The following is a 27,712-nucleotide window of genomic DNA, read 5'->3' as shown; positions in this document are numbered from 1 at the left end:
CCACAGTTACTGGTCAATAATGATTTTTATTGTATAGATTGGGAAAGAATTCTTCCCAATAAGCAACTGACTTGCATTATCAACAACAAGTATAAGATATAACGCGTTCTTGGATCGAGTTTTCATATTTTGGTCATAAATAGGATAAAATTGATAAGGCTATTTATTATAATTCATTCCCATATTCAACATTGTAAAGTTTTGTGATATTGATTGATAATGGAGTAGGGAAGTTTTGGCGGGGAAACGTCCGAGAGTGAAATTACCAAATGTATTTCATAGAGTCAAATTTCGAATAATTTTACACAGAGAACATACCATTATTCATTTTATCATTGTGATAATCGTATTTCTCCTTATTGCTGCAGAAATAAAAGGCACGTAATTGTGAATTTATTTAATGTTCATGCTTGTTTTTATTTTTATTGAATAAAGTTTTCGATTTAACAAAGAAAGTGTTACTGTTATTATTAATGTTGAAAGCTACATAAGTTCATTTTTTAGCCAATTTTCCAACTTTTAATATGGCGTTTGCAAGTGCATTCATATGTGAATAAGGCTTTACTTAAACCTGTGATTACTGATATAAAACCTCTTATAAACATAATGAAAAATGCATTAATTACATAATGAAGAAGAGGTTGATATCTACTTTTATTTTCGTTTCTTATTCCTAAGTTTATATATTGACCAAAGTAAGATGTTTTATATAAATTCAGAACAGTCACTGTTAACTTCAAATAGTACTTAGAGCTTAAAGTTAGAATTTAACGGCTTGTTAACTTGTATATTACTATCATGGGGGGGGGGGGGGGGTTCTGGTCATTTTTATTTACATCATCTGTACTTCACTATTGCAAGGTAAAAAAGATACCATACATGGAAATCAAAGTTAGTACGAGGTATGCATGTCAGAAGACAATTTCATGTGTTCCAATTTGGATGTCAATTGCAAAATCAATAATATAAATATCACACTAACAGAAATTGAAGACGACCATAATCGGCCGAAGGTTGGCAGATGCATTACACTCATTTGTCTATAACATTTAATGCTATAAGATTAGAATGTTGCTTTACATGGCCAATCGCCGTATTCTCTTTTTTTTATTTAAGAGAAGGCGAATTTCAAGTTGAATAAGAAAAGTTATATTTTAAAACAAATAACAAATGTACGCATGTACAGTGATATACATACAGGTCTATTTTTGATATTCCAATTGATCACAACTTGTTACTTTTATTCAGTTTTGGTGTTTGTTATACCAAGTGTCTTGCTTGTAGCTTTGCTTGCAGTTCCATCTGGAAAAGTGAATGACAATTAAATTTAATCACTGCTTTAAGCACACATGATCAATAGTGTAAGTTCAAAACCTATATGTCTCTTTCTTTATAGTAACATCCTGCTCTTAGCTTCTAACATCGCGGTTTGTTTCATCATATAATTGACATTTGATCAAAAGTTAAAAATCTTTGTAATCTGTATAATCTAAGAAATATTCTAACGTGATAGTCTTGGAGTATTTTGAAGCTACAATGGGACAGACAGGATCTTACAGAAAATATAAGCTGAATGTTTTGAGTACGATACAAACAACTAATGGTTAATCTTGGTTGCAATATTTGATGAGACGAAACTTTGAAAGAGATTTACAAAACCATAGTTATTTCTTTTATTAAATGTATCATACAGTAAAACACATTTTAAATCTGATGAAATAAAAAAATCTTTAAAATGTCTCTTCCTAGTTTCCTTTCCTCGTTTGTCTACCCCGGACTTGACTTTTTATGAGCAACTCGGCGGGTGTTTCTAGAAAAGCAAATGACGCTTACCCTACCGGTGCACCTGGTCCATGCTCCCAGTTTTTAGTGGAGTCAGAGTTGCTCATTTGCTTTTGTTATTTTGTATGTATGATTTAAGTTACTTTATGTTCTTTGTTGTGTATGTCTGTTTTCCATGTCTGGTCTTTGTCCCTGGATTACATTCTTTTGATTACCACTATAACCTTGGTTCCCTTGATTGTTCTCTTAAATCCCTGTGCAAAAATTAATGACAAATTCATATTTTACGATTGAAATAAATAAACAAAAGATAATCCTAAGATTTAAAAAAAATTGTTTTACAAGTGTAATATTTAGAATGTCTATGGATATTTAATAACATTTATACTCTTTGCCCAATAAATCAGCTAATTAAAATGCGTATTTCAGTAAGTATTTATATATTTCAAGATGTCAAACGTAAAGATTATTATAAGATACGCCAACTTCATAGGAATGGGAAAGAGAAATCTAGGTGCAGCAGTGGGGTAAGCGTCTAGAACACCCACCGAGCTTCTCATAAAAGACCAAATCGCATAGTAGAACCTCTCCGTGATGATTTAGCTTCCTTTTTCGATAGTTTTGGTTTTGAGTACTACTTGTATACAGTTATAATTTGATTTAGTTCTTCCTATGTATTTGACTCTAATGCTACTGAAAAAGGCCACTCCTTGAAACATGTGTACAACATATCGAAATTTGCAATATATATAATTTGTAATTTTTCTGTTTTTTTTTATCTAGTTGAGCTGATCCTGTGTAGTACATATGTAAGAATTTTTGGTTTTGGTGTACTCGGTTCCTATTTCACCAAATATTTTTTTTGTATGTTTTTCTTCAACTTGCTAGTTAGATAAATACCATGAGTAGTCGCGTATGTATTACGTATTTTGACGTTAAAATATCAATAAATATTTATAGCTTACATGGTGTTGATAGCGCTCTTGCATAAACTCTTCGTTTCTCGACCTTTCTTTCCTAAAGATAAAACATGAAATATGTCAATAACAAATCAGTTTTAAGTGTCAGTCTTTGTAAGAATCGGGCAGTGGGTGGAACTTGGTATAAAAAAATATCATTTTGATAGCGTAGTTCGACTTTTTGCATGGTCAGAATCAAGGTAAAAAACAAGATTTTCCATATTATGTTGGTGCAATGAGATATAATTTCTTTGAAAGGCACTGTAAATGAACATTTAATGGGCAGATAACTCTGTCAAAAACCTCATTTATTTTTCTTCCTAACATTCTATTGAAAAATTTACGATCAAATCCAATGATGCAGAGATCAAATAACGGTCTTTTCAAATAGAGAAAGTATCCTTGAGTAATATAACATTGTCAGATCGGTGGTTTTTTTTACATGCATGTGTCTGATTTTTCCCATTTTGTCTGATTCTTACAGGGACAGACACTTAATAGTCAAAGAATCTATCGTATTGTGTGTATTTTTTTCAAAACTATACAGTATATAAGCAAAGTATTCATTTATTAGAAGGAGACCTCGTAATGCAGGAACGTAGTAAAAAAACTGGCTTTGATTAGATTGCATATCATCCAGGTGTAAAGTTTCTATTTAACATAACAAACTTGTTTAATACTTTTGAAAGATACCTACAAAATTTAATTGATTTTTCAATTCCTTAATCAAATCAGAGTATGAAGACGACTTGGTTCTGTAGTACAGGGCAATCAAGCTGAAATGCAAAAAGGTAGTTTATGGTTGAAATCACTGAAATTATATCCTGGATATTATCCGAGATAATAAACAAAGAATTATGAAGAAGTACTAGCGACAGGGATGACAAATACAAATGAATAAACTTCATACGTTAGAAAGACATAAACAATTCGTAATACTTTTATAAACAGTCGGACTAAATATTTCTTCAGTATGTTTTGGGTTCGTTCGATTGCAAACAATAATATCAACTGAGAGTAATTCTAGCTGTGTCTTATAATGTTTTTTTTTCAATACATTCTGAACATTAACTTGGTTAAAATGTCTGATCAGTTGTTGGGATACACGTAAGTGCCTTGCTTCTATAAACACAATGTCGACACTTACATATCTAACTTTTGATCAAAATAACTGATAAATATTGATGTGAATGCTACTGATAAACATGTTTCACTAAATGAAGAATGGTTAAAATAATAATTCAAATTGAACAAGAATGGAAAATCCTCTTAAACTCGGAACTGAGTCACTTCATTATACACTTGGAAATCCCTTAAAATGTCTCTTACAGAAAGGACAATTTTATATTAGGATGAAAATCAAAATAAAATTGAAAATGGGTATGCATGAATAATAGATTTATTCGTTTTATTACATAATATTAAAAGTAGAGGCATATTTATAATAGTTTATCTGTCCTACATAAGGAGATTACAGTTAAAAGCGTAATTAGATATAGGATATTAAAAGAGTCTTATATAGAACACTATTTCATATTATTCAACATCCTTTGAAAAATCTTTGTTTTCTAAAGAAAACAATATATGATGGCACAATAACCAAATGTAATTTATACAGTACTCGCTAATGGGATGTTTTATCTTAAAGTTGCATTAGTTGAGGAATAAGATGAAAATAAGTTTTAGGATTAGAGAATAGTACTTTGCATATTTTTGATCAAGTATTGGAACAGTACAGCTAAAGATGTTTGTTTAACTTCTTCTTTTGTAAAGTGCATTAAAAGGCGTATTTTATTTATGCAGAAAACTCTCATATTTTTATCAATACATCGAATAGTACATGTATACTTTTATTGATAAATCGTAAGATACTGCACATCCAAAGTAGATGTATATACGGTAGATTTTAACATTCAAACTACATTGTGTATACTTGTTTAGCTATTACTTAACGGTTTCCCCACAATAAAAGTCACAATTGCTTGAAAACTGATTCATTCAACTGGTCATAGTTTTCCTTTCCTCGTTTGTCTACTCCAGACTTGACTTTTTATGAGCAACTCGGTGGGTGTTTCTTGAAAAGCAGAGGACGCTTACCCTACCGGTGCAGCTGGTCCATGCTCCTAGTTTTTAGTGGAGTCAGAGTTGCTCATTTGCTTTTGTTATTTTGTATGTATGATTTTAGTTACTTTATGTTCTTTGTGGTGTATGTCTATTTTCCATGTCTGGTCTTTGTCCCTGGATTACATTCTTTTGATTACCACTATAACCTTGGTTCCCTTGATTGTTCTCTTAAATCCCTGTGCAAAAATTAATGACAAATTCGTATTTTACGATTGAAATAAATAAACAAAAGATAATCCTAAGATTTAAAAAAAAAATGTTTTACAAGTGGCAATATTTAGAATGTCTATGGATATTTAATAACATTTATTCTCTTTGCCCAATAAATCAGCTAATTAATATGCGTATTTCAGTAAGTATTTATATATTTCAAGATGTCAAACGTAAAGATTATTATAAGATACGCCAACTTCATAGGAATGGGAAAGAGAAATCTAGGTGCAGCAGTGGGGTAAGCGTCTAGAACACCCACCGAGCTTCTCATAAAAGACCAAATCGCATAGTAGAACCTCTCCGTGATGATTTAGCTTCCTTTTTCGATATTTTGTTATTTTGTATGTGTGATTTTAGTTACTTTATGTTCTTTGTGGTGTATGTTTGTTTTCCATGTCTGGTCTTTGTCCCTGGATTACATTCTTTTGATTACCACTATAACCTTGGTTCCCATGATTACTCCTTCATTGTAGATTATGTCCAAGAATTGTTCTAGCATAACAACTTAATCAAGCATGCGAAATAATTTCATTTTAAGGCGCATTTAAGTACGAATTTAAAACTATTTCACAGCACGTACATATTTCATTTCAATACATGTTTGCAAATATTCTCAACGTTATCTCTTACCAATCTAAGCCATACATATTAACTATGAATTAACTAAAATTTAATACCCTAACAAACAAATTAAAACAAAGGACTGTTTTTCAAATCAAAATGTGGAAATGAACTTTCAAACTGTATTACTGAAAACTCGTTAAATTTTAACCCATTCAAATGTGCACTTTCCAGTATCGATTGTAATAACAATGTTAGGTGTATCATCAACAATGAATAAATATCTGTTTCAACACACTCATTAATATATTTTGGAAAGTAATGCATCTGTGTAATGTTTCATTATTGGCGCCTCTGTATTTTACCGATTTTTTGGATGATTATTATTCAATAGCTTTTAATTCTATTCTAGTAAAAACTTACTCATATATTAAACATATAGTCATATAACGTGTCTATCAACATCAATTTGTCCATTGGAATTATAGGGGGCACAACATGCAAATCTAACACTGCATATGGTCCAAGCATATACTTTTAATGTGGTCTAGATTTTACATCTTAACGAGGTAGACCCAGGGTAAGGGATAACACTCTGGAAATTAGTGATATATTTGTATCATATTCAATTTTACCAAAGCTTTCACTTGAAACAGAATGAAATCAATCCAAGTTACTTTGATGCTTGCGTGAGATCAATATAAAATGCTGACTACAAACGCTTCAATGATTTGTAAGAGTTATGTCCCTTACCCTAGGTCTACCTCCTTAATTTCTTTAAATATTATACATTCTTACAGAAGTAGTATTAATACAGGAACGACAACTGCAGCTGTTGATATGTACTTTACTGCATCTTCAAGGTAAGTAGGCCATGTTCCTATGTTATTTGTTATGACGTCGTACGCTTTACACACTTTTCTAAAAGGACCACAGTCTGCTGATGGGCTTATTCTACAACATTGCATAAAGATACAACGGTTTCCATTTTCAGCAAATAGATATTTCTTAAAATAAAATAAAACCTGGTCAATACTTTGTATAATTCAATGAAAGCATAAAGTTCATAAATAAAATGCATTTTACAGAGCAATTAATTGATGATATTAAAAAACGCGGGAAGAAACGGCACTTTCTTATATTGATCATTTGACCTGTAGTTAATCAGGAAAATTTTATTAGATTACTTTCTTAGAGTGAGGCAAACAGATAAAAAATTGAAAACTCTCCAATACAATACAATTTTAACAAAGAATGACTTTTCGATTTTACAAAAACCAGACTTTCAGTATTGAATGTTTGCTTCACTCTATATGTTTGGACATTATATTTCTTTCATTAGAATGTTATATACATAAAACGTACGCTTTGCAAAGATTTATTTGCCCGTTAAATATTCTTCACAGCATAAACATATTACATAAATTATTAACCAACTACACAAAATACGTTAAAATATGTCCAAAACTGACCAATTGATAAGAATTCAAATTTGGCATCTATATGGGGCCAATATGAAAAAAAAGAGAATCAGTATGCATCATACCAGGGCCAATACGGCATTATAACTTCCGGTCGTTTGACACCTTAATTTTGAGTTAGAATTGGATTTCATGAACTTTGATCATCAGATCTAAAAGCTGCAGAAACACAAAAAATCTTCCATTTTATACAAAAAGGATATTTAAGACTGATTAATGCAAATAAACCTACATGTTCTTGGTAAAACACGATAACAACTGTTCTACAAATCATCTAGTTGAGTTGGTTAATAAAATTATCAATAAATATGTAATTTTCTACTGGCCCTGTTATAGTGTTCGGTCAATATTATTGGCCTTGAAACCAAAATGACCGCCTCGACCAATATGACAGACCTGAAACCTATAACAGGGCCATTATGAAATTACATATTTATTAACATATAATATAAGTCCCTCAATCAATATTGAATAGAAAAAATATGTCATTTTGGTAGTCTTGGTGTAAATGGCATAATAACACTTTAAAGGTGGTTATCCAGTGCCTGATTCTTTCATTAACTGTAAAAGTAAGACTTTTCGATGTTAAATACTTACTCTGCTATTGTATAAGCAGTCGGCAGGATGCAAACAAACCAGTTCAATAGTAAGATAAACAGATAAAAGTTCCCAGATCTCGATGCACGAAAAACTTTTCTTGGTGCCACCATTGCAATTTTTGCAACACAAAGACGGGTGTAGAAAACCAATATTAGTTTTATTATCCCTATAACTATGATCAGTGGAGAAAAGTAAAGTCCTAGCCACACTAAGCCTTGCCCATATATCAAGTCTAAAACACTCGATGTAATGGCAAACTCACTAAGTTCAAGCTAAAAATGAATGAAATTTAATTTATTTCATTTTAATTTCTTGAAAGGAAGACAATCAACGATTGACATGATTTTCAAAATTCTAATATTCAGAAGCATTTTTTCACACAAATATTTATTATTTGTAATAAACAAAGACGACTAAAATTAAATTCTAAAGAAGATTAAATCATTAGGTGCACTGGCCTGAAAAAAAGAAATTCCTTCAATTGAAATAAGCATCAGATCTTAGAAATCGAAAAGACAATAGTAACAATTACTTTTACATTGTAAACTGAACATTACAAAAATTACTTTTACATCGAAAACTGAACATTAATCTATCAATATTTTGTATTTCCCGTGATGGCACATAAGTTTGATTGTTCATTTTGATTGATTTAATTTGTCTATTTTGAATATTGTCTTACCGTTTCCCCATTTCACTTTATGCATTACGATACTTTGATTTGAATGATATCGCCTTTGAATGAATTATTTTGACGGAAACCTTCTGTGACTCGAGTCAGGGAGCTGCATTATTGTGGCTAGACTATTACCAGATTATACTCACTTGCAATGTCGGGGTGTCAGTGGCGGGGGGGACCTGCTTACCCTTCCAGAGCACCTGATGTCACTTCTTGGCTTTTGTTTTTCATATTGCTAGCTCTTTAGTCTTTAGTGTGACTTCTAGTTTTTATTATGTTCAGTTTTTATGCGTAATCTGCTTTAGTCGGTCGGTTCTGTACATTGCGTATGATGAGCGTCTTTCGATGTTCATGGTTTTGGATTTTGACGTGTTTTGAATTATTCCCCTATTAACGGTTCGATATTTGTTTGCCGATATTATATCTCAGTATGAAAAGCAAGTACTCAAACCAAATTAAACATCTATAAAACACAAGTTCACCAACCTTAAATATACACCCATTGCACTTGATAAGCAAGGCTTTTCCCATGTGGAAGAACAACCCTGCAGCAATGCACAGAGCTAGATCTATAAATACAACTTTTAAAACTTCCTCACCGACTCTGTTTTCCCAGCAACATGCTGTTGTTACATTTATTCCCTGAAATAAGTAAAATCAGGAAAAAGAAAATGATGATATTAGAGAGCTCATATACATTAAAATTTGGTTTTCTTTACTTATCACAAACACTGGAATTGTGATTTAAAAGACAGGAGCGCTGAGATTATCTACAAGTAATCGAAAAATTAATTCCAGATGAAATAAAGCCAACAAAGAAGAATTCATTTAAATAATCCAACATCCACGAAAAGTAGCCTATTTCTTCGGAAAGGGCAAAATTTTACTACGTATGTACTTGTCAGACTTATATTGAAACCTCATGCAGGAGAGGAACACATCTTTTACATGTATATTTTGTTTAGATATTTTTAATTCATCTAAATCATTCTGAATAGAAAAAAGGCTATTTCTTTCAATCTATGTTTTCTGATGAAAAATCAAAGTCTTGAACTCACAGTTTTTACAAAACAAGTCTTTACACTCCTGTTTCTGACCCCACCATTAGACAGACTTGTTGCCGTCATTTTTTATATTGGTTTAGACAGACTCTTTAAACCAGTTTGTGTGAAAAGTCAAAATGGAGAAAAACGATCATTTCTTCTACTACCGATTGTCAGCAAAGGTATCGATGTAATTAATTTGACTAACATCCTCCATCACAAAAACGTCACCAACAAAATTCCCCCATATTTCAATGACAAATCCATACCAATCATATCATATCCTATACTTCACCCATTGCATCCACAATTTTCAACTATAAAAGGCTATTGCAGAACCTCAAGATTGAGAACTTCAAGGCTAAACCACCTGACTGTTCTTACAAAAACTCTCCATTCAAATATGGTCCTTTTGGTCACGTCGTTATGGGAGATTTTACCGTCATCGAAAACGAATCTCTGCGTAATATCCTTTCTAAAGGCCCAAGTACCGTGAACCACGCTCCATAAATCGGAATTATAACTTTAAAGTTCTTATGGATGCCGTTGAGGACTATGCAAGAAAATGGATAAACGAGAACAAGAAGACATTGATTCTCTGTCAGAGTGGTTAAAGGCCGTGAGGTCCTTAATTTTGAAACGAATGAAAGGTTTAAGTAGGTCAATGAGTGCCAAAGCTACATCAGTTTTCAAAGACCCCGATGTAGAAAAAAACATTGTCTACTATACGTGACAAATATGTTGTCGTACCAGAAGACAAAGCCCAAAACAACATTGTTTTTGTCTGCAAAACGTTTTACATCCAATGTTTATTATCAGAGGTAGACGTAGAAAATAATAGCAGTGATGAGACCTATACTGCTACCACACTCTCCAACGAAGAGAATGTGGAAAACCATAAGGACGATGACTGTGATTTACTCCACAAGTATCCATACAAACAATGTTTCGTAGCTGGATCTGCAAAATGTACCACCAAACCTCTTTCAAAGCTATTAACTTCTATACTTACAACTGTCAAAGAGGGTCTGCAGTCCTACCACAACACTTTTTACTCCCGTAGTGGTATTAATTCAATGTGGATCCTGAAAAATTCGAAAGATCTTTTGGAGACAATCAGTTCAAGACTATTATCTGAGTATCATAGCATTAAAACCTATGATTTTTCAACACTGTATACTTCTATTCCCCATACTCAGTTAAAATCCCGACTTTAAAACATTATACATCGTTGTTTTTCCAAAAAAGATGGTACACCTAGATACAAATATATAGTTCTTGGTAGAGATTCCTCATACTTTGTAAGAAATAGTTCCAAATCATCTTCCAAATACACAGAGGAAGATGTTTACAAAATGTTGGAATTTTTAATCGACAACATATGTTTCCAGTGTGGTGGACGTGTTTTTTCAACAAACGGTCGGCATTCCAATGGGAACAAATTGTGCTCCTTTACTTGCTGACCTATTCCTTCACTCTTATAAGGCCCCGTACAAGTCCGGGTGTCAAAATAATAGGCCTACAGCAGCGCTAAGCTTGTCGTAAAAGGCGACTAAATAGTGCTCAGAAACCTAGCCGGGGGCTAGGCGCTCTGCCCACAGAGCAACTGGGATGTGTGCCCTAGGTGGTGGAATGGGGTACCGCTGGCGTGTTACATGCTTGGGTTGTCAGGCTATAATACGGAAAACCTGTCCGCAAACCATAATGGTGCACCGTGTGGTGACACGTTCCTCGCACGTTAAAGACCCCTGCTGTGGTATTCGATAGGAGTAGGAACCTTTGCGCTCCGCCACAGGAGGCTAAATTACCCGACCCTACCTATCAATCACATTTTCTTGTGGCAATCAAAATTGTGTAATATCCTTGTGTCCCATCCATTTTTTCATATCATCATCATCATCATTTCATGTTCATTTTATCATCCCTTTCATGTTCATCGCCTGAATATAGATGAAATATTGTTGCTCGGGCCTTAACCCCAAAAATCAATAAATCAATCACTCTTGTAAGGCTGTCTTCATAGCTGATTTGATCCGAAAGATAGAATATCGTTTGGCTAGATCCTTTAATCTCAGTTTCCGCTATATTGATGACGTATTATCTTTAAACAATCCTAATTTCGGAGATTTGGTACATCGCATCTACCCCAAAGAAAGGATACTACAGACACTGTAAGGTCAGCCTCAAATCTTGACCTATACTTAGAGATCGATGGTAAAGGAAAACTATTGACCAGACTTTACGACAAACGTGATGACTTTTCATTCAGAATTGTCAACTTTCCTTTCATCTCTGGCAACATCCTTTCAGCACCTGCGTATGGAGTGTTCATATCACAATTCATACATTATGCCAGAGCTTGCCGAAACTACGCAGACTTTTTGTATCGGGCTAGAACTCTTCTGGAACAGGGTTATGTTGCTACAAGATTGAAGTCATTACTACAGAAGTTTTATGGTCGTCATCATGAACTCGTGGTCGTTATGGTGTATCCATCTGCACCATGAAAACTAATTTATTAAACGGGTCATAATTTTCCTTTCCTCGTTTGTCTACTCCGGACTTGACTTTTTATTAGCAGCTCGGCGGGTGTTTCTAGAAAAAGCACCCTCCCGGTGCACCTGGTCCATGCTCCCAGTTTTGAGTGGAGTCCGAGTTGCTCATTTGCCTTTGTTACTTTTTATATATGAGTTTAGTTACGTCATGTTCTTTGTTGTGTATGTCTGTTCTCCATGTCTGTTTTCCATGTCTGATCTTTGTCCCTGGATTGCATTCTTTTGATTACCGCTATAACCTTGGTTTCCTTGATTACTCTTACAAGAATGATTAATTTAGAAAAGTATTTTTAAGAAATAAATAGTTCTATTTGAATAAATTAAGTCATACTTCAAATGGAATGTTTAAAGGTATATTAGTGAACATCTTTTAAAAATAATTTGTAAACTGTAGAGTATTATATATCATCAAAGAGAAAATCACGTTTTACTTGAAACAAACATAACTCTTTAATTCAACTTCTTATTTTTAAAAGAAAAACATATATAAAAAGAGTTTAAAGAGTCATTCGCAAGAGGAGTAATTGACAGGAAATATGTGATTTTTATTTCTTTTTGGAATAAAATTGCCCCACATCACCTTTTTATTAAATCTACACACATTAGAACAAGCATTCTTTTCGTAAATAGAAATGAATTTGTATAGATATAAATTTATATAGAAAAAAACATCATCATAAAAAGTCAATGACTGCGGGAATTATTAAAGATATCATATATGTTCATATCTTTACAATATATATCCAATCCACATCGTTCCCGAGAATATGAGAATATTTTTTAAACTTAATATAATATGTACAATCAATACCTCAAAAAAAAACCAAAAATTATTTCCATATTTTTACAGAAACTTTTGCAATTATCATAAATTACTTTAGCAGCACTAATGTCAATGTTTCAACTTCCACCTAATTCTTGATTAAGCGATCGTATTTTGGAGTCACGTTATGCAACTGTCTAATACGACTTTCCATTATCATATAACATTATTTTTAAATTCCAGAAAAGGATGCATTTTTAACGGTACACTTGGTCCATACTCCAATTGATTGTTACATTCAGAGTTTTTATTTTTGCTTTTTGCGTTTTTGTTTTTGTTTTTGTTTTTGTTTGTTTGTTCGGTTTTTTTTTTTTTAGGTTTGTTTGTATATTTCTATAGTTAACTAAAAAATATCCAAATAATGCTTTGTCTGTTTTCTTGATCTAATCCTTGACCCCTGACTATATTTATATCCTATTACCTGTTCTAACCATGGGATTTTTGTATTTATTGTCATATTCTAAAAATAAAAATCTTCAAGATGACGCAATGATGATATATAATACCTTTTCATGACAGGAATTCATTGTACAGTCAGATGCCACATTGTATAGTGATATATCAAAAACGACTAATCCAGCTAGGTAAAATAAAGTCGTTCTGAAAACAAAATACTAGTAAGTTACTTGTGAGATTCAAGTATACTTGAAACCAATTCTGAAAACAAATGAATTCATATTTGCCTTAACCGACATAATTGCTCGGTAAAAAGAATAAAATGATTCCTGTATGTAAAATATTTCGAAAGGGAAATAAAGAAAACCAACCGAATATTAATCGTTTTAACATTGTTCGAATACTTAATTGAAATAAATTTTGTAAATTATGTTCTTTGTTCTACTTAAGGGTAATATTGATACACGACTAATGCAGTTTTAAAAGTTTTATTCATCCTCCCAAGTCAGGGTTTTGAGTCCATCCTCGTTTGACTTGGGAGGATGAGCCTTTTTATTTTACTTTATTTGTTCTCAAATTACTAATTACGTAACGTACTGAATAAGTAAGGTGACAAATATGGAGCATTAAGTACACAGCTTCACCTAAGAAGCATACAGAGAGTAATACGAATTATTATCAGCAGCCACATACAACATTGTTTAAATTTGAATGAGCGGATGCTAAAATCTGTTTGTTTTCTTGCAGTGGCTATTTCTTTTCAGATTTAAAAAAATCAGTACGTGATGTCAACAAAAGTTTTAAAAGTTTTTTGTTTTGGTAATTAATAGTAGCGCTGTTTGGTTATTGTTTAACTTTACTCAGTTTTGAATATTTGTTCTTGTCGTTATCATCACAAAAACATTGTTGAAAGGAGATAATAAATTAATTTGAGATAAATACTGTAATCTGATTGGTTAAAATAATTTTGTTATTTCTCAATGATTAAAAAAATATTGACACGCCCATATTCAGTTAAATTCAGAGCTACTTTTCTCATGTTTAAAGATAAAAACATGATTTAAAATTAATTTATAAGAATTGGCCATTATAAACATTTTGTCTATTGAAAAATAATTTTCCATGTGTATATTTTTTTATTGCACTTCGCGCAATAAGGAATATCCACATCGAAAATTTATGCTATTTATCAATAGACAAAATGTTTATTATTGCCAATTCTCGATGAGATATGAGAAGTTGCATCGTCACAGGTATAAACTGATTCAGAAGTCGCGTCATAAATTGTAAGTACAGAGTTCTTACCTGATCAATGTCAAATTCTGTGCTTTTCTAGGCGAGTATCCCTCAATGTGAATGATGATTTCAAATAAAATTGGCACAAAGAATTTCAAAAGTGCAGTAACAACAGATAGCTAAAATCAAGTCATAAATAGGCAAAATGGTTATTACATTGATTCAAGCGTTAGAAAAAAAACTTGGATAAAAATAATTTCTTTTAATAGGTTTTGATACTATGAGATTTGATATTACATGCTAAATTCATATCTCTTTCATTTGTAAACTAAATAGGTTATATATCTGTGTTTTTGGCAATATTGTCTGTCTGCCTCAAAGGAGAGAAGCCTCCGATCCAAAATCAACTGGATGAATGTCCACATCATTTACCATACATAATGTTGTTTAATACAAAATCGATAGATTTGTTTTGTTGTTCGTGTTTGGAGTTTTTCGAGATTATGGTGACTCCATTACCAGAGCCTTTTGAAAGTTCATCAATAATTGATAAACTCTGTCCGTAAATATAGAATAATTCAAGATGTACAGGGAGATGGTTCATTCCTTGGTAATAATTAATATTAAGCAATGTAAATACCTGATTCTTATCAAACAGATTTTTAATGGACGAAGATGTATCACTTGGAAGTGAAAAATCATGTGCTACATAGTATATCAGATATCCGCTTGCTCCATACAAAGAAAGCACCAAAGTATTGCTTATAAACCGTCCTAAGTAACGCAACATTCTGTAAGTAATTATATTTATTGTTAAGTACAGATGTTAGAGTACGATCAACACTGCAACAATAATTTGTAAACTACGCAAACTTTTTGTATCGCGCTAGAACTCCAACAAATAGGCTTCTGGAACAGAGTTATGTCGCTACAAGTTTGAAGTCATCACTACAGAAGTTTTATGGCCGTTATCATGAACTCGTGGATCGTTATGGTGTATCCATCAGCACCATGAAAACTGATTTATTCAACGGGTCATAATTTTCCTTCCCTCGTTTGTCTACCCCGGACTTGACTTTTTATAATCAACTCGGCGGGTGTTTCTAGAAAAGCAGAGGACGCTTACCCTACCGGTGCACCTGGTACATGCTCCTAGTTTTTAGTGGAGTCTGAGTTGCTCATTTACTTTTGTTACTTTGTATGTATTATTTTAGTTACTTTATGTTCTTTGTTGTGTATGTCTGTTTTCCATGTCTGGTCTTTGTCCCTGGATTACATTCTTTTGATTACTGCAATAACCTTGGTTCCCTTGATTACTCTTTCTTAATGTTTGAAAGAGTAATCAAGGTCTAGCGAGACAAAATAGAATGTAATACAGGGACAAAGACATTACAAAGAACAAAAATAAATCAAAATAACACGTACAAAGCAACAAAAACAAATAAGCAACTCGGACTCCACTCAAAACTGGGAGCATGGACCAGGTGCATCGGTAGGGTAGGTGTCCTCTGCTTTTCTAGAAACACCCGCCGAGTTGCTAATAATAAGTCAAGTCCGGAGTAGACGAAAGAGAAAAGGACAACTATCAAACGTTTTACAAATCGGTTCTCATGGTGCAGATGGATACACCATAAAGATCAACGAATGTTTGGTGACGACCATAAAACCCTGTTCCAGAAAACTAATTGTAAGAAGTCTTGCACGGTACAAAAAGTCAGCTAGTCACGGAAAGCTCTGGCATAACGTACAAGTTATGATGTGAAAACTTCATACGCATGGTAATGAAGGGATGTTGCCACAGATTAAAGGAAAGTGGACAATACGGAATGAAAAGTCATCGCGTTTATCGTATATTTGGTCAATAGTTTTCCCTTACCATCGGTCTCTAAATGTAGGTCAACATATGAGACTTCACTGTGTCTGTTGTATCCTTTATCTCAAGTTCGTTTGGAAAGATGCGATGTATGAATTTCCCGAAATAAAAACGGTTTAAAGTTTATACGTCATCGATATAGCGGAACTGAGATCAAAAAGATATGGCTAAACGACCCTTCTTCCTTTGGATCAGATCATCAGTGAAATTAGCCTCATAAGATTGAAGGAATAGGTCAGTGAGTCTATGACATCAATTTGTTCCCATTGGAATGTTGACCGTTTGTTGAAAAACGCGTCCACCACACTTGACAAATATGTTGTCGATCAATATTTCAGCATTTATTCAACGGGTCATAGTTTTCCTTCCCTCGTTTGTCTACCCCGGACTTGATTTTTTATGAGCAACTCGGCGGGTGTTTCTAGAAAAACAGAGGACGCTTACCCTACCGGTGCACCTGGTCCATGCTCCCAGTTGTTTTAGTGGAGTCTGAGTTGCTCATTTACTTTTGTTACTTTGTATGTATGATTTTAGTTACTTTATGTTCTTTGTTGTGTATGTCTGTTTTCCATGTCTGGTCTTCGTCCCTGGATTACATTCTTTTGATTACTGCTATAACCTTGGTTCCCTTGATTACTCTTTGAAAACATTTTCTTTGGTATATTTGGAAGATGATTTGGAATCGGTTCTTTTACATAGTATGAGGAATCTCTATCAAGCATTACATATCTGTACCTAGGTGTACCGTGTATTGTATACTGTTTTTATTGTGGATTTTCACTGAGTATTTGGAATAGAAGTATATAGTCCTGAATTGAAGGTTTTCTAATGACCTTTTGATTTTTTAGAATCCACATTCAATTAATACCACTACAAGATTAACAAGTGTCGTGGTTAAACTGGAGACCATTTTTTGTCAGCTGTGAGCATAGATGTTAAATATAGTCTCCGTTTATTTAGAATCACGATCACAAATCTGGATAATTTCCATGTTAAAATACGTAAGAAAATTCTTTGAAAGCCTTTTAAAAATGGCGGTAATACCTCTTTTTCAATGAGACTGTCCATGTAGCCCTTTCTTCTCTTATTCTTTCCTAGAGAAAAGGAAAATTTGAAGACAAAAATGAGTAATTATCAAATAACAAGGCTGCATTTTATGTTGTATTAGAACCTATTAAAAAATCTGAAATCTCAATTTTCGTTGTACTTACTAAATGAGAAAGGAACATAGATGATAAAAGTTGAGAAACAGGTAAATACAGTAAAAAAATCAGAAGCAATATTTATTATTGATGCGTGTGCATTTCTAGGATATCACTTTATGCTTGTTGTAATTCGTTGAAGATTAAATAAAGTCTATTCTCTTCCAAAGAAAAGAAAAAAGACAGAAAGAAAACAAATGAAAAACACAATGCTATGTTCAATTGAAATAAATACTTGGGCTGACATTTTCATCACGGTGGGTTTGTTGTTTCTTTGACATATACCACGTACCCTTTTTCGTTATATTAGACAGCCATTTATTGATGAACATACAAATTTCACAGAAATAATTGTGTTTCTTAATAATTCGGTAATATATACATGTATATTTCTAAATAAGATAATTGCATTACTTTAAAATCCATAACAAGTGCTTGTCGTCTTTGATTAACGCCTTCTTTTGAATAAATGGTAAAGTCCCAAGAGCAGAATGCTCTCATTGCAAAATCATAGTCCTCAGGTCTGTCTGCAAGCTTGCTTCTCCTGTATCTTATGTGCATACTGGAATAAAAGAACAGTGTTCCAGTGCCCCCCGCGAAAAAAAGTGTGGACAACTTTAAATTCACTGAAATTTTCTAAGTCCAAGGGCAAAAACGTCTATAAACATCAATCAACCATAACCAAAGTCGAACTTAATCTCATGGTAATAATAATCTCATAAACTTCTCATAGTAAGACTACATACAAAAGATAAAATCATTTTTTTAACAAAAAAAGTGCGGAAAACTGTCAATTCACTGACATTTTCTACGTCCAAAGACCGTAACTTTGGTAAAAATCATTCAACCGTAACCAAAGTCAAACTTAATCTGTAACTTCTCATAGTAAGACTACGTACAAAATATAAAATTAATTGGTAAAGTGCGCAAAATTGTAAATTCACTGAAATTTCCTAAGTCCAAGTTCCATGACTTCCATAAAAATCATTCAACCGTAACCAAAGTCGAACTTACTCTTCATAATAAGACCACACACCAAAAACAAACTTATTCGGTAAAAGCATTACAAAAAGTCCGGGAAACGGATGGACGGACGGACTGACGGACGCCCGGCATTTCCATGTTTCCTCGCCATGCGTCGCGCGGGGCAAAATATAATTGGTAGCTAACTCCTTGAACTAAGACAATTATATCAGGTTTCATGACAAATAGTAAATCCCTCAAATTTTCCCTGAACTCAGATTTCAATAATCAGATAGCACAAAATCGAGGATTCAAGGAAATAAGAATTTTATGGAGATACTAGTATTGTGCCACTTGGTCAGTTTAAGATAAAAAAAATGGTCAAACAAAACATAAATACTTGTTACTATTTTGTTTTACGACACATATTGTTCTGTAAATGGGGACATACTACACATTGTAACAAATTGTCCAATGAAATTTGCGTTAACAAAAAAAAAAAACAAAAAACAAAAAACAAAAAAAAACATGAACGAGCTGGGTCGATATGTAAATATTTGAATTTAATTAACATACCTTTATCTTATAAACACGAATTAAATTTTACAAGAAACAAGTCGATAATATATATATATTTTTTTATGAAAATTTTCTAACTTTCATGAATATATATATATAAATTTTATGTATATCTTTGTTTACTACAATATCTGACGAGCCTTATATTTTATTTTGGGAACTAAGATGTTAGAGCATATGAAAAATATATTAGATGTAGTAGACTAGACTACTACTCTACTACTGTACTTATGGTTTTTAGTGTGGCATGTCGATAATGATCATGAAAAAATCTATAACGCGAATAAAAAAAACAACTGCTCATAAAAAATCTCCATACTTAGATCTAGATACACAGATACGACACATATACTATTCTGTACTCCATTAGCTCAACCTAACCTAAGGACACATTCCAGATGTTGGTTCTAAAATTAGATTTGATCTTTTATGCTTTAATGCAATAAACCTACGCCACAACAATGACTATCAGATAAAACAAACTGACTCCCATCCATGTCAATATGAATGCGAGAGGTTCATTGTATATGCCGTTAATTTTCTCGTCTCCATAGGAACCAAACAATAAAAGTGACTCTGATAGCATCCCCTGAAAGAAAGAAACAAAGTACACAATTTGACAAAAAATGGAATTGAAATAGTTCGAAAACGTTGATGAAAGAAATAGTTTTGTCACAAGCCCAATAATGGAAAAACCATAGCTAAATCTTACGTGGTTTCGTTTAATATTCCTTCAAGTGAGAATTCTCAAGAATTATCTTATTTGTATTGGATTCCAAAACTACACAATCATCTACACAAGCAAATGTACATAGCAGGATCATTTGTTCAACTTGTTCAACAAGAGCTTACGTACGGCTTACTTCCGCAGTGAAGGAAGGACAACAAAAATACTGCGAAACCGTTAATTCGCGTAATGGTACATATATATAAATCTGGATTCTCAAAAATTCCTAAGAATATAATCTTATATCTCGCGCCTTCGCTGAAGTAAGCTCTATCAAAACGTTTGAATTTTCAACATTAGATACTACTAAACACCATGATTATTGAAAACCCGTCCAAAGGAAATCGTCCACAAATTTAGCATTTATCTGCAAGAATGGTAATTCTTACAATTATTGTTTAATGCTATGATTCTACATATTTTACCACTGCAGAACAAAAATACAAAATTGCTCCACCATGCATTTGGTTATTCGTATGCCAGTGTTTCTCCTTGAGAACATATTTATCACTTTTGGAGGGACACGTTTTCAACAAATTATGGCCATTCTAATGAGCACTAATTGTGCCCCTCTCCTACCCAATGTGTTTCTTTATTCATATGAATCAAAGTTCATTCAAAATATTACTAGACCAAGATTCGAGTGAAAATCAAAAGAATAAAGTACCAGGATAAAGACTACAAATACAAAACAGACACACACAACATATTAAAGAAAATAGAATAACCAAAATAACACGTACAAAAGAAAGAAAATTCCGATATCCAGGTCCGTTTAGGATGGATTTTATAATGTCAACAAATTAAGTTACCGTAGTTTTTACTTGTTTATTATTATTTTCATATTGAACTTGACGAGTCTTTCCCACAAAGTTCTTATTGTGAAGCTGGTGTCTTGGGTTTACTTCGTTTTGATTGTATTTAGCTTTTTCATTTTCACTTATTTATTTTTCATTTTTTCTGTTCTGTTTTGACTACCGATTTTACCAATTCAGACCAGTGGCACCCCATAGTGTTGAAATGTATCAGAAATAATGAAACGTAATGGAAGCGGGTAGTTTACCCAGTATAACCTACCATAGCTATCGGAAATGACAGTTTCATGACAGGACCATTGCAGCGGTTTCCAACTTTCTATATTTTTTGACAAATGGCAATATGAGAAAACCAGAATGTTGAAACCACCGCATCGGTTCTGACTTGGAACATGTAATCCCTTAAAGGAAAGGAAGGGAAAGTGAAAGTAATACGTACAAACTGATGGCTAGATGAGTTGAATTTGAATGTTCCCTCGATGGCCTTAAATGGTGAAAAAAATATTAATAACATTTGAAAATGTGAACATTATTCTACGATGTAGTAATTCTACAAACTTTTAAGTGTTCTATTTATAATGGCCTGTAATTGTGCATAGCACAAAATCTAACAACGTATCATATCCTTATTAACAAAACAAGCCGTCCACGAAAGCAGAACATGGAGTAATTGAGGGTTGCATTCACTAAGATATATCAATATGAAATAGATTTTTTTTATGTTCAAGGTTTACATAAACAAGTGCAGCAAGGTCGTTTTGTCTTCTTTCACTATGAAATGAAACATTTGGGCCATCATCTGTGGCCAAATATTTCTTATTCCATTTATGAAACGTTATATTTGTAATTAACAAGAAGGCAAACGTGTAGTCCAAACATATGGCTACAATTTATATTATCAGCATATCATTACGAATAGTCACAATCTTGCAAATACAAAAAAATACCAATAATATAAAAACTGTAAATTTCGATATGCTGAACGTGTTTCATGATTAACCTCTCAACAGCACATATAAATCAAATATATAGGAATATTATATTCCAAACTTTAGTTGTATACAAAAACAGAACTATCGAAATACGAATCTGTATCCATCCCCAATAGGTTCTATAATGTGTTTTAAGTATTTTGAAATTTGTAAAAATGCAAGACTTACTTCAAAATAACATATAAAATAAACTCACTTTACCTGTGGAACTGTCGTAAAACAGACCATAATGATTCCAGCACAGATGTTTAGAAACAACAAAATTCTAAGAAACTTGAAATAAGATGCAACGTTGCTTCCAAAGTATGCTACAAAGAATAATCAGACAAATGATCGTGAAATGGTGTTGAAAACACATATGTGAACTACTTAGCAGATTTGTTCATGAAATGTATTGTGTTATAAAAATCTTGCCACCAACGCTAATTTGGTCAGTGATTTTACAAGCGAGTTTTATTTTTTGGAGATGCAGATGCTACATACTATTATTTCTTCTTGTATTTTTATTTAATTATACACAATATACATTCTTCACTACAGATTTGGAATGAAAATTAATACTAAATGACGGTAATTCATGTAGAGATCGTAAGATCATTGATGATTTTTTTTTCTTGATATTTTTTTGCGAACACAAACAGTTATTTTTATTTATAGATAACGTAATGTCGTTGCTTAGTCCTTTGGTACTACTAATGCATGATGATCATGGTTTTTCTCATAATCATCAAAACTAGTGTGATTAGACACTATATTTATCGACTGTAATTTACTAGTATATTCCGTTTAATCTGATATTTCTTATATTTACCTGACAGGTCAGTGATAGTGTCTTCCCACAGATTAAAAGGTATAAAGGTATAGTTCTTACTTGTAGACTGAAACAATATATTTAGAGAGAAAAATCTACATTGTGTTACTATTAATATCGTAATTGAACTGTCGTATTGTGTATATTTCGATGTTTCAAATACGATGCACTGTGATTGACCAGTATTTTTGTTAAAATATAGTTTAATACTGAAATATTATACCATTTCAGTATAACAAGGTATCATTGGGTTGAACAATCTTATTTGTTTTATCATAATTTGTCAGAACTTCAATTTCTGTTGGAATACTTAAATCTTCCTAAACGTATCATCAAATTTATTGTTGAGTTTATTTATATTTATTACCTGCTTTGTTTTTTTTTTTTTTTTTTTTTTTTGTTTTGTTTTTTTTTTTTTTTGTTTTTTTTTTTTTTTTGTATCTTTTCGCTTGTTTGTCTTGTGTGTACATGTTTATTTAATCATTTGACTTTCTTACATCAATGCTTGGTATTTTTTTGTTGGTTTCTTATTTTGTGTTCAACTTTTGAGTATTATATTGTTTTGCATGTTTCTTTGTTGTTTTTTCTGTAAGGTGAAGGTCGTAAATGAATTTGTTTTATCTCACTACAAAAAAAAATACCTTATTTGTTCTTTCTTCTATCTCCTGATCTCGGCGGCGTCGCGTGTGACTTTTTTTATATATCAACCTTTAAAAAATCAAATCAGAATTTAGTGAAGGGTTTAATTTTGGTAACATTTTGTTTAGTTTAATATTTCTTAATACTTCAAAGAAATCAAAGGAGTTTACATCGGTCTTATCAAAATTTTCCAACGTAATATGATAAAAAAAGAAATGCAAGGAAAAAATGAAGTCGTTTTTCCTACTCCCATTTTCTTACAACTAACATACAATTATTCTAAATTCACATTTCATTAGTATTTTGTTGCAATTTCTTATGTTAGATTCATCTTCAAACTGCTATGGAAAGGTCACTACCTTCTAATTGGCAGAAAAAGTAATATTCATTATCATGTTAGTTTCATTACCTCATTGTATGAACCTGTTTTGTTAAGTATGTATACAAAAGTCCTTCAATACATAATGATTATTGGCAATAAAATCAATAACTGGGCGTGAAAGGACAACAGTGCAGTAATGAGACGTGAATAGATATATTGGGTTTTTCTGTTGCATCAGCTCAATACAGTAATCATAGGCCCAATACGAGTACCCTTGGACATAAAACAGGGCTAATATGAAAGAAAAAAAACTTATAACAGTATATTAACTTCCCTTTCAATGCCATTAGTGATATTCGTATTTTATACCTTCTAATGTTAAGTCTGTCTTTCATTGTCATAGGAGTTTCTTTTAGGTTATCCAGGATTCTGTCTTTAAATGCAGATTTTTCCAAAGTATCAAGAAACGTCTGAACAGCTTCAACGTCATTCTCTGCATCAAATCTTATTGTGTAAGATATAAACAAAACAGGTAATACGTGACATTGTAAACAGTTTGCAATTGAACTTACATATAAAACAAACTAATCACAAGCAATTTTATAATAATAAACTGTTTACGGTTTTTGTTGTCGATGTTGAAACATCTACACAGCATGTATCACTATTTTCCCCCAAAAAATATCCTCAAGAGATTTTCTGTGCATTTTCAACAAAATAAACATAAACTACGCACGTGTGTGTAATGATATTCTCAAGATTCATTCATACAATTTCTTCGTAGAGAATAAGCGGAGGTTGCCTACCCTGCCGACGCAATAGGTCAAACTTATAGTTTTAGTTTTACCCTAGTTGCTTGTTTACTTTCAGTTTTCTGTGTGTTTAGGATTCTGTATTAGGTAGTTTTTTTTCAGTCTTTTTTATATGTCCCTTTATTATAAGTGTTAGGCAGCTAATCGTTGTTACTCTTCTTTCGGGTGTTTCTAGAAAATGAGAGGACGCTTACCCTACCGGTGCACCTGGTCCATGCTCCCAGTTCTTAGTGAAGTCCGAGTTGCTCATTTGCTTTTGTTACTTTGTACGTATGATTTTAGTTACTTTATTTTCTTTGTTGTGTATATGTGTTTTCCATGTCTGGTCTTTGTCCCTGGATTACATTCTTTTGATTACCGCTATAACCTTGGTTCCCTTGATTACTCTTTCCTTTTTTATACATTATCAGTATCAACATTATCATGTACGTTTACCCTAGCAGTGCACCTGGTTCGTACTCCTAGAGTTAGACTCCACTGTCATTTTGTTGGGGTTTTCTTCTTTGGTCTTTTCTCTCATTTGCAATTTGTTTGGAATTTTTATTTAGTGTATACTGACTTTGACCATTATCACTGAATAGGCATTCGACATTTAATGTATTCGTGTATCCTTTTAAACAACATAAGGATTTTACCCATCATTTCTAAAGGCATATTTCATGCGATGCAAGACTTCCTCCGGTGTAACGTGGTGTGGACCAGTTGGGCTTCGAGCACGAAAATCGAAGGCAGCTGTATTAAAAAAAAACAAGAAAACATTTCACTGTGTCATACTTGCTTTATCTACTTCTAATTAAGTACAGCTATGTCTTAAAACCAGGCAGAAAAGTATGTATTATTTTTTAATCCCAAAGGTGTTTTGATTTGAAATCCTTCAGTTGGTCTCTTGAAATTGTAATATGTTCTATTTTGAAAAGTACGGGAAATTTTCCCTCTAGCATTTTCATATAAAACTTTGTAGAAGATTTAATATAATGAACGCAAGAATAGATAGATTTATTTTGCGTAACAAATGCATTTGATATGTGTCGTAGATTATCCTCTCTACCTGATTTAGACAGACCCAATCTTAACACTTGAAAGTGTCCTGAATTATCATATTAGATATAACCATGCGATAAAACTTAAATCAAGTCCAGAGAACTATAGTGATGCTATTTTAGAAAGAAATTGTAAATTCAAATCATTTAAAAGATATCTTGACCTTCTTGCAGAGATAGGTATTGAAACCTACGTTTAGAATTCATTGTGTTACAAAATTCATAAACACGACGACAACTTGTATACTTACACCTAAAAAGTTACTTCTTTCGAGAAAGGTTAATTTTCAATGCGTGCAGTGTTTGTGTTTTATTGAATATATATAGATATAGATATAGATGTATGCACAAACCAGCCTCGCTGTGATGAGGTGACGACGTGCTGGGAGTATAGCTAATCTGGTTCCCATCTGAGAGTAATGGGGTATTCTCTCTTAACTCGTCTGAAGAGCTTTCCATCTTTATTTTAAATTTTAAGATACCATGATTTAACAGTTCAATTCATCATCTGAAATTAACGTATCTAAATGTATACATATGTATTTGCATTTTATTTTAAGGTTATTTTTAAAATTTCGTTTCATAAACAAAACTCTTAGCCTTATGCCAATAACCACTTCTGTTTCCTCGGTAGCGTGATCTCCTTGCCTACGACTCTAAAATGGGCAGGTGACTGCTTCAGGATATTGAGTAACGACAGTTTGGTTCGGAGTAAGAATAATATGTATCGGAGTGGCATGCCTTGACTTCGTGCAGACATTTACTTCTTCGAACTAGCAGAAAAAATTTAACTCAGCGTCCAATGTGAAACTCGAGAATCTATAATGCGTTATGAAAGGGGAAAGGATAAATATGAACCTCCGATTCTTATCACCTTATTGGAATAAGGAAATGCTTTTACCTGAAAAGATCGACGTAAAAAAAGAATCCAGTGTTGCACATGACAGTTGAAATAAAAATAAAGCAGTCACGTGTTAATAATATTTGATCTACTAAACATTTATCATATCCATCTAGTGATTACGTTGATAGAAACATTTGACAATGGAGTAAAAACTGATAGGGTCTGTAGGGTAGATTAGGTACATTTTATCAAATCGTTTGGAGCTCAAATAGTAGGGGTGGGTCCAGAAATTTTGAAGGTGGTCAAGATATTATAAAGACATTTTCCCCAAATTAACCAAATTTTCCAATTAAAAAGGTTTTTTTTACCACCCCTGGACCCACCAATGAAATGGTCTAAATGGAAATTCTAAATACACAATGAAATCTGAGCATATTAAAAATCCCAAATATTCTTTTTTTTTACATTAAACGAAATTTACTTCTCGATCACAATTTGGACAAAAATGAAATTAAAGTAGGAATTATATCAAGCATCAATGACATACCAATATGGCACACCGTACTTATATTTATTCCAATTTGTAGGTATCTTATGTCCTAGATATCTTGTGAAAGATATGAAATATTTCATAAATATCATTTTGTTATAAGATATCTCGTAAACTTTCTAAGATATATCAAATATTTTATGAGCCCGGTTGGATCTCACGTACTTGGCGATCGCAATACTGGTACAAGAAAAATTCCAGTATTGTGATTTTTTTTCAGAATTTTGTACAATACTGGTATACCAGTATTGCACTTTTTGGTATTGTAATTATGTCTTTAATTGTTATGTAAATACAAGCTGTCAATGTGACAGTGTTTTTTGTAGATTTTTCTGAGTTTGTTGTTGTGTATTTTGACCAGTTGCTTTAATTTGCTTATTTGCATGGCATGTTGCAGTTGTTGATGTGGATTTGTATGAAACTAGTATACTGACAGTTTCCGCATAGTATAGACACCTGAACGCATAAAAGACAGTAAATATTTTCTGTTTATTATTGTGATATATATAACATCAAAAAGTATGAATAACAAATTAAAATATTTCAACAGCTCAACATTTCCATAATTGGAATCAGAGAGTTATTCTCACACAAAGTCAATTAAATACTGTTCTGCAATATGGGCAATGATGTGTGTAGACGCTTGCCATGTTAGCTGAATGATAGACATGGCAGATTCGATGGCCATTCATGGTCAAATTACTCATCATGGCTTATATTTTTCTGAAACACTGTTCTTTAAACATGTTACCAAAGTCATCGTGAAAAAGTTCAAAGAAAAGCTAATGAAGATCAAATACGTCAAAAAGCTTTATTTGATACTGACAACTTCATTATCTAGATGGGCATCAAAGTACTTTGAAATTAAATGAATAAAATAGTTTATTAAAATGATTGATTCTAATTTGATTAAATCACTAATTAAAACAAAAAGTAATTGTTATTGTTATGATCATTTAATCATTGCAATAGAAATTTGAACAATAAGAAAATAATAACTTTAGCAGACATATCCATAGAAATGTTGTCATTACAATTTAAAAAAGTTTTTCTTCATCAATTTTGTTGCATATTTGACATAGATATTCTTC

General features: G+C 32.4%; 1 protein-coding gene across 4 annotated transcripts; it reads right to left on the bottom strand.

Moving 5' to 3' along the window:
• Positions 1-6: 6 nt before the first annotated feature.
• LOC148601060 (transmembrane channel-like protein 3) lies at positions 7-26,236 on the bottom strand. 4 transcript variants are annotated; one of them, XR_015917019.1, is made up of 21 exons: positions 26,129-26,236; positions 25,581-25,735; positions 24,823-24,919; positions 23,745-23,879; positions 23,056-23,122; positions 22,415-22,481; positions 21,805-21,911; positions 21,051-21,095; positions 19,522-19,658; positions 17,942-18,089; positions 17,370-17,419; positions 15,093-15,243; positions 14,522-14,631; positions 13,327-13,420; positions 8,886-9,041; positions 7,718-7,992; positions 6,438-6,593; positions 3,439-3,517; positions 2,748-2,799; positions 1,926-2,036; positions 7-1,302 (listed from the first exon to the last, which is right to left on the bottom strand). XR_015917019.1 is itself a non-coding variant. In XM_088554914.1 (21 exons), the coding sequence occupies exons 2-20, from the start codon at positions 25,684-25,686 to the stop codon at positions 2,029-2,031; spliced, it is 2,040 nt and encodes a 679-aa protein (XP_088411040.1). In that variant the 5' UTR covers positions 25,687-25,735; positions 26,129-26,236; the 3' UTR covers positions 7-1,302; positions 2,007-2,028. The 4 variants fall into 4 exon arrangements, 3 of the variants coding, with proteins under 3 accessions (XP_088411040.1, XP_088411039.1, XP_088411041.1); XM_088554914.1 differs by having other exon boundaries at positions 2,007-2,036; XM_088554913.1 differs by lacking the exon at positions 1,926-2,036.
• Positions 26,237-27,712: the final 1,476 nt, after the last annotated feature.

Source organism: Perna viridis, chromosome 12, assembly GCF_037379345.1.
Source record: "Perna viridis isolate PV_CMFRI_1.1 ecotype Kerala chromosome 12, ASM3737934v1, whole genome shotgun sequence".
Taxonomy (NCBI): domain Eukaryota; kingdom Metazoa; phylum Mollusca; class Bivalvia; order Mytilida; family Mytilidae; genus Perna; species Perna viridis.
This window is presented reverse-complemented; position numbering and strand designations above follow the sequence as displayed.

What these genes read in the sequence shown, in the direction of transcription:
- LOC148601060 (XM_088554913.1), bottom strand. Translation starts at nt 25,686, where the DNA reads ATGGAAAGCTCTTCAGACGAGTTAAGAGAGAATACCCCATTACTCTCA. An exon ending in ACTCATCTAGCCATCAGTTT is followed by an intron (nt 19,659 to 21,050) that starts GTACGTATTACT and finishes TCTTTCTTTCAG; the next exon opens with GGGATGCTATCAGAGTCACT. An exon ending in TGAATTCCTGTCATGAAAAG is followed by an intron (nt 9,042 to 13,326) that starts GTATTATATATC and finishes TACTTATTTCAG; the next exon opens with GGAATAAATGTAACAACAGC.